The sequence below is a fragment of the Henckelia pumila genome, chromosome 1 (genome assembly GCF_033568475.1).
Source record: "Henckelia pumila isolate YLH828 chromosome 1, ASM3356847v2, whole genome shotgun sequence".
Taxonomy (NCBI): domain Eukaryota; kingdom Viridiplantae; phylum Streptophyta; class Magnoliopsida; order Lamiales; family Gesneriaceae; genus Henckelia; species Henckelia pumila.
Window position 1 is genome coordinate 72,957,865 of NC_133120.1, and position 8,669 is coordinate 72,966,533.

At 37.8% G+C, this 8,669-nt stretch overlaps 1 protein-coding gene across 1 annotated transcript; it reads left to right on the forward strand.

The window, feature by feature from the left end:
* Nucleotides 1-493: 493 nt before the first annotated feature.
* LOC140874143 (spliceosome-associated protein 130 A) lies at nucleotides 494-6,330 on the forward strand. The gene is made up of 4 exons (XM_073277427.1): nucleotides 494-3,625; nucleotides 4,634-5,125; nucleotides 5,650-5,806; nucleotides 6,006-6,330. The coding sequence occupies exons 1-3, from the start codon at nucleotides 620-622 to the stop codon at nucleotides 5,785-5,787; spliced, it is 3,636 nt and encodes a 1,211-aa protein (XP_073133528.1). The 5' UTR covers nucleotides 494-619; the 3' UTR covers nucleotides 5,788-5,806; nucleotides 6,006-6,330.
* The last annotated feature ends 2,339 nt before the right edge of the window (nucleotides 6,331-8,669 follow it).

The window sequence follows — 8,669 nt, forward strand, 5'->3', positions numbered from 1 at the left end:
AAAAACAACCACCTTTTTATTTTCATCTTACAAAATAGTTATAAAATAATCATAAAGTTTTTGAAATGCTCCAAACTCTACTTGAGCATCCGAATCTGGGTCAATCAATACCAGCAAAACACCTTTGAACAAGATTCTAGCTTCTAAGCACCATGCCAAATGTGTCCGGAGAAGAAAAGCAAAGCAAAAGAAGAGTAAATCATCCCTTTGGATTGCTACGAAAAATACCATCGAATTTCAAAGTTATACTATTTAATTCAAAATTTTCACCAAATTGAACACGTATAGCATTTTTTTATACAGGGTTATATAACTAATTTCATTGAACTTATGAAATATCACGATGATGATAATGTTGATAATGATGGTGATGATAATGATGATAATCATAACATTTCTATATATGTTTAAATGTAGAGCACCATAACTTTTGCGATTTCTACATCATAAAAAAAAATAAAAAATAAATGTATTTAATTAATTTATTCTAAATGACTGCATGCATAGATGGGTGTGAGTGTTAACTTAAAACCCTTTCCCTCCCTCCCGTTCACCCCCAAAACCTAGGGTTTCTTAAACCCACTCCAATCCACTTCAATCCGAACTTCGACAAATCACCATGTACCTGTACAGCTTGACCCTTCAACAAGCTACAGGCATCATCTGTGCCATCAATGGAAGCTTCTCTGGCGGCAAATCACAAGAAATCGTGGTGGCGCGTGGGAAAGTACTCGACCTCCTGCGACCCGACGACAATGGTAAGCTACAATCTCTTCTGTCTGTTGAAATTTTTGGCGTTATTCGCTCTTTAGCTCAATTTCGCCTCACGGGAGCGCAAAAAGATTACATTGTTGTCGGCTCTGATTCCGGCCGCATCGTGATCCTTGAATACAACAAGGAGAAGAACGCATTTGATAAAATCCATCAGGAAACTTTTGGAAAATCTGGGTGCCGTAGGATTGTCCCTGGTCAGTATTTGGCCATTGACCCTAAGGGTAGAGCTGTAATGATTGGTGCTTGCGAGAAGCAGAAGCTTGTTTATGTTTTGAATAGGGATACGGTAGCTAGGTTGACTATTTCATCTCCTCTAGAGGCGCATAAGAGCCACACTATTTGTTATTCCGTTTGTGGTGTGGATTGTGGGTTTGAAAACCCAATCTTTGCAGCTATAGAGTTGGATTATGCCGAGGCTGACCAGGACCCCACTGGTCAAGCAGCCAATGAGGCGCAGAAGCAGTTGACCTTTTATGAATTGGATTTGGGTCTTAACCATGTTTCGAGGAAATGGTCTGAACAGGTCGATAATGGTGCTAATATGCTTGTCACCGTGCCTGGTGGTGGGGATGGGCCGAGTGGTGTTCTTGTATGTGCTGAGAATTTTGTCATATATAAGAATCAAGGGCATCCAGATGTCCGAGCAGTTATTCCGAGACGCGAGGACTTACCGGCTGAGCGTGGGGTTTTGATCGTCTCAGCTGCTATGCATAAGCAAAAATCCATGTTTTTCTTCCTCTTGCAAACTGAGTATGGGGATATGTTTAAAGTGACACTGGACCATGAGAATGACAGAGTAAAAGAGTTGAAGATAAAATATTTTGATACTATTCCTGTCACATCATCTTTGTGCGTCTTGAAGTCAGGGTTTCTATTTGCTGCATCTGAGTTTGGGAACCATGCCTTGTATCAGTTTCAGGCGATAGGAGATGAGCCAGATGTGGAGGCCTCATCAGCTACACTGATGGAAACAGAAGAAGGTTTTCAGCCAGTGTTTTTCCAGCCTAGAAAACTGAAGAATCTACTTAGGATAGACCAAATTGAGAGTCTGATGCCAATGATGGATATGAAAGTCACTAATCTATTTGAGGAAGAAACGCCTCAGATATTCTCACTTTGTGGGCGGGGTCCTCGTTCATCACTCCGTGTGTTGAGACCTGGTTTGGCTATTAGTGAAATGGCAGTTTCACAGTTACCTGGTGTTCCAAGTGCTGTGTGGACTGTCAAAAAGAATGTCAATGATGAATTTGATGCCTATATTGTTGTTTCTTTTGCAAATGCCACTCTCGTGCTTTCCATTGGTGAGACTGTTGAAGAAGTGAGCGACAGCGGGTTTCTTGATACGACGCCTTCTCTTGCTGTTTCTTTGATTGGCGACGATTCCTTGATGCAAGTGCATCCCAGTGGTATCAGGCATATAAGGGAAGATGGGCGTATTAATGAGTGGAGAACTCCAGGAAAGAGAACCATTGTTAAGGTTGGGTCTAACAGACTTCAGGTTGTCATTGCACTGAGTGGAGGCGAAATTATATATTTTGAAGTTGATATGACTGGTCAGCTGATGGAGGTTGAGAAGCATGAAATGTCAGGAGATGTTGCCTGTTTGGATATTTCTCCTATCCCTGAAGGAAGACAAAGATCACGGTTTCTTGCTGTTGGATCTTATGATAACACTATTCGCATTTTGTCTTTGGATCCTGATGACTGTATGCAGATACTAAGTCTGCAAAGTGTTTCATCACCTCCGGAATCTCTCCTATTTCTTGAAGTTCAGGCTTCTACTGGAGGTGATGATGGGGCTGACCACCCTGCAAGCCTTTTTTTGAATGCTGGTCTACAAAATGGAGTTTTATTCAGGACGGTAGTGGATATGGTGACCGGACAGCTATCAGATGCCCGATCTCGGTTCCTAGGACTCAGAGCACCAAAGCTGTTTTCTATTATTGTGAGAGGACGGAGAGCTATGCTTTGCTTGTCAAGTAGACCTTGGCTTGGTTATATACACCAAGGACATTTCCTTCTCACACCATTGTCATATGAGACTCTTGAATATGCTGCTTCATTTTCATCGGATCAGTGTGCCGAAGGTGTTGTTGCTGTCGCTGGGGATGCATTGAGGATTTTTACTATTGAAAGACTTGGAGAATCTTTTAATGAAACAGCCATACCTTTGAGGTATACTCCTAGGAAATTTGTGGTTCAACCCAAAAAGAAGCTGTTGGTAATAATTGAGAGCGATCAGGGAGCATTCACAGCAGAAGAGCGCGAAGCTGCAAAAAAGGAGTCCTTTGAGTCTTCTGGAGTGGGGGAAAACGGAAACATAGTGCAGATGGAGAATGGTGATGATGAGGAAAACAATGATCCGCTTTCTGATGAGCAGTATGGATATCCAAAGGCAGAATCTGGAAAGTGGGTTTCTTGCATTAGAGTTCTGGATCCTAGGTCAGCTTTAACAACCTGTCTGCTAGAGCTTCAGGATAATGAAGCTGCGTTCAGCATGTGCTCTGTGAATTTCCACGATAAGGAGTATGGTACACTTTTGGCTGTTGGGACAGCAAAAGGTCTTCAGTTTTGGCCCAAAAGATCCTTCGAGGCTGGATATATTCACATATATAGGTTTAAAGAAGATGGAAAAGTCCTTGAGCTTTTGCACAAGACACAAGTGGACGGTGTACCTCTCGCATTATGCCAATTCCAGGGAAGATTGCTTGCTGGGATTGGTCCTGTACTTAGATTGTATGATTTAGGGAAAAGGAGGTTGCTTAGAAAGTGTGAGAATAAATTATTCCCCAACACAATCACTTCCATCCAAACCTATCGCGATCGAATTTATGTTGGGGACATGCAAGAGGTATTTTCCTTTATTGTATAGCTTCAAGCTTACATTTTGAATGCCACAAATGATCTTCTGATGCTGAATCTATTGTTTCATCATTTTGAATAGGTGATTCCGTGATTATATATTTATATGTGAGCTTGTAGTTTTTTTATTTAGAGAAGTTCAATGTCAGATGTTTTCATGAACAATTATTAGCTTTTGGATGAAAAGAACTGTAGAACTTGCCAGTTAACTGCTCTGTTTTTAGTAAGAGCTCATATGAAATTTGTGACTAATTGTTAATGCGGCATCATTCACTGAATTATGGTGGAAGCATTTTTTGAAAGACGTTAATAATATGATGCAGATACAAGTTCTTTAAGTGAACATTATGGTTTACCTAATGATTTGGTTAGTTTTTGGTTGGAGGGTTAGAGCTGCTCTGGAACAAATAAATGCTATATTTAGTATTCTAAAGACTAAAGATGAATAAAAGAACTTTAAAAGTAAGTCCAATTCTATCATGTTTTTCTTGATACAAAAATCATATCTTGCCTTTATTGTCAAATTGAGATTCAATACTGAGCAGGTTGAATAAAGGAACCAATGGAAAGCAAAAAAACCTGATAGTTCATGGAATGAAAATCCACTATACTAGTGTCTACTGTTATTATCTTGAAGGCATTTATGTATAGTGCACTATTTTCTACGACCACCCAGTAGCTTAAACCTTTTTTCACCCAATAAAAGCTTTTTTTGTGTGGGGTGGGTGGGGGTGGGGTGGAAGGGATGACTTTTATTTGTTCTTTCAAGTTGTTTTACTGATAATACCTATCAACGTGATGACTGTTTTAAGAAATCTTGTCAGTTTATAGTTTGTGACTGTCTACCCTCATGTCGGGCATGATTTCAAGCCTTTAAACCTGGTAAAATGGTTCGGATTCCAAATCTAATAGTTCAAGATATGCTAAGTTTGACCAGTTATTTTTTCCAATCTCTTATTCTAATTGTTTATGATCTGATCCGGTTCCGTTGTTTCAGTCGTTTCACTACTGCAAGTACAGACGTGATGAGAATCAGTTATATATATTTGCTGATGACACTGTTCCAAGATGGCTTACTGCTGCTCAGCATATTGACTTCGACACCGTGGCTGGTTCCGACAAATTTGGAAATATCTACTTTGTCCGATTGCCACAGGATGTGTCAGATGAGATTGAAGAAGACCCCACTGGTGGTAAGATAAAGTGGGAGCAGGGGAAGTTGAATGGAGCACCGAACAAAGTAGAGGAAATAGTTCAATTTCACATTGGTGATGTGGTCACTTGCTTGCAGAAAGCATCCCTGATTCCCGGAGGGGGAGAGTGCATCATCTATGGGACTGTGATGGGTGGTTTGGGGGCATTACTTCCATTTACATCACGTGATGATGTTGACTTCTTCTCTCATCTGGAGATGCACATGCGGCAAGAACACCCACCTTTGTGTGGCAGAGACCATATTGCCTACAGATCATCCTATTTTCCTGTGAAGGTGGGGGTTCTTAATAGTAATTTATCCATTAAAATGTGCTATGACTTTACCCATGTTTCCAAATTTTCGAATTTCTCTTGATTTCTTTCTAATCCACACAAAATGTAACCAAATGTTTTTGGTTTTTGGGAAATGGTTGGTGGATGGAGAGAAATTGGTATTAGGCACAGGTGAATTCAGAGATGAACTGTTTGATCTTTAGAGCTATATATGGAGAAACCTGCTAGAATAGTAGGGGCCATACCGAGGAAGTTATAATTTGAAGTCTGAAATCCTTAATGAGTTGCACTAGGCTCTGAGCTCTGCAGTTATTTACCCACATCGGTGACATGCTTTTAGCTATACAACTGTTTGTCGAGTAACTAAACGTATTCGAAGTTGCATTCCAATCATGCTAGCTAGTTGTGGTATCTGAAGTGAAAGTAAAGATATGTGATTCCACGTGATTGCATAGTTTGCAATTTGTTTTTTTTTCAATGATTATATCTCTCGATTGTTGACAGAATAAAAATGTGTGATTGCAGGATGTTATAGATGGAGATTTGTGCGAACAATTTCCAACATTGCCCATGGATATGCAGCGTAAAATTGCTGATGAGCTGGATAGAACTCCAGGGGAGATTTTAAAGAAACTGGAAGAAATAAGAAATAAGATCATTTAAGAAAAAGTGCATTTCAGTAGTAAAATTCTGGATCCTTTCTCATTCAATTCTTGCCTTGATAATATTTTCCCCGAGCTTTCCCGTTTCAGTTACTCAGTTTTGACAGGCATAATGCTTACTCTTGTTCGTGTCCTGATTAACTGATTCGAAATGTTTTATTCACATGATTTCATATCAATTCTTGTTCTGTTGACAAGTGATTTGATTAACGTGCACAGGTCGATGTTTTTCTCTTCACTCGAACGCAATGGTTGGATACAATCACTAGTCGCACATCTCCCTATAAGGCAACATGACAAGCAGTTGACCCCCATTAAAAGGTTCTCTCGTGGCTCGAATGTATGGTTAGTTAATCAGATGAAGCAAACATGAATTGTGTGCTTCAGATTTCCAATACCTGCCCCTTCAATTCTGAGCATCTGTTGTAGTTATCATGTAGGTGAAATAGTGGTTCTATAATTATATTCATGTCTATTGAATTTAGTTTGTCAAAAGTGTAGTTTGAAATTTTCTGTTGATCAGGGATTGCATCTTTCTAGTTTTCTTTCTTTTTTTCCTGGAATTGTGACTCATTTTGCAGCATACGTCGTTTGGTAATTCGCTTGTTTTGGTGGTATTTCAACAGATCAACAGATTTATACCCAAGAAGGTGGGAAATCGATACTTTTTTTGGTTTTTTTTTCGACAATTCAATTAACAAATCGATTCATGGGAATGTTTATCATTTATTTATATTTATAATAAGTATAGTGTGGAGAAAAGGAAACAAAATAATTTATTTATACAAGAATCATCAGTGAGTGTTATTCTTAGTGTAGATTATAATTAAGGATATTTTATATGGAAGTTGATATTTACACTTCATTTTTTGTTATTTGTACTTCATTTGTGAATAAATTAATAACACAAAATGAAGTGTAAATATCAACTCCCATTTTATATACCCTAATCTAAATTAGGACCGCTAGTTGAAGCATTTGTATTATAACTTATACTAGTGCACACATATTGTATGCTTGTATAATAATTTTTCTAATTAATTTGATTTATATTTATATTTAAAGTAGAGCAATATCATAGTTGTAAAAAATAATAAAATGTCATATTTTCATTTGAATTGATCATATTCATATTGGAGTCCTACCATAATTTTAAAATTACCAAAGAATTAAACTGGAATTAAAAACGTTGAAATTTAAATTTAAAAAAAAAAAGCAAAAAGAAAAAAAAACGAAAATCCGACTCTTGTTGTTGTAGACCTTGAACAAGAACGATAATGCCTTGGTCTGTTAGTCACTGAATTCGGAAGTCTCTAGAGAAGTCATGGGCCTGAAATCACAAGACTTTTCTTTTAATGGGCTTGAACACTCATCGGCCCATCTCACCATTCATAAATGAAATGGTAAATTTTTTTCTAAACGACTCATTCCATTAAATTGGTAATTGATGGCAAGGGAAAACTACGATACTGGACGGGAGAAATGAAAGAGCTTGAGAAGAAATATTCAAAGTGTACATCATGGAAGTCCGTAAATTCCTTGGTAATTGCATGACACTTGAAAATTTCATGGAACCTTCATTTCTTCCCATTGCGAAGGAGGTCTGTCAGTGAAACATATCTGGATTCGGAGAGTTTCTCCCATATTCAACTCAAAACCAGGTTGTGGAAATTCCATGCAGAGGAAAGAAACATAATTGATTATTACACTGAGCTGCGAGCATGGTAGGAACTAGACTTGTGTTGTGAAAGAATCTTGAGAGTGCAAGAATGACATCATAAAATTAAAAAAAAAAAACGAATGGAAAATGATGAGGTATGTGTTTTCTTCCTGGACTAAATCGACAGTGTAATGATGTTCGTGACAGAATTCTGAGGAAGACACCCCTGCCATCTCTTAGCGAAGATTTTGCAAAAGTAATAAGAAAATAAGACAGTCGTCGGATAATGATAAGTGGCGAGCATGTGCCTGCAACTGAAGTGTCTGCCCTTGTGTACAAAAACACAACCAATGACCATCGACCTTGATAATTTCATAGAAGGGAAAAATAGCAATTGTGAGAACTATTATAAGCCAAACTACACATAGGAGACACATTGAGAAAGAAAACCACCAAACCGGGAATAAAAATTTCCAAAGCAAAAGCGCTGAGAATTTAGTGCCAATAAAACTGAAGCCGGACAAGAGACGGCAGCCTCTGGAACACCTTTTTTTTTTTTTTTTTTTTATTAAGAAAGAATTAGACCAATTGTATAAAATTTTCCGTTACACAGTTCTCAAAACCCGCTTTTGTGTTATCCACTAGTTCATTAGCTCAACAAGGTAACTTCTTCTAACATACTACCTTACATACATCAATTTTATTTGATGATATATGTGAAATAGATTTTGGAGCAACCGACCATATGATTTTGGAGCAACCGACCATACGATAAGTTCATCTAGATTATTTTTTATTTTATATCCCATGTGCAGGAAACAAGAAATCAATATAGTCGATGACTCTCCCCCAAGAGTGTGTTCATCAATGACGAGAACTAAATTGCTATGCTAAATATTCTCAAAATTTGTGTGAATTTTAAGATTCGAACTCGGGGACAATTGGTAGTGCTAGGGAGAAAGGTAGACCTTACTAGGGGTGTAATCGAGTCGAGCCGAGTCGAGTAGCACACTACTCGAGCTCGAGCTCGACTCATATTTAACTACTCGAGCTCGAACTCGAGCTCGATCGAGTAATTAATTTCATACTCGAGCTCGAGTTTGTATATATCTCGAGCTCGAAAATTATATATAATTATATATAAATATATATAAATAAATAATTATATGAATAAATAAATAAATAAAATATTATATACATTATATTTATATTATATTTTATAT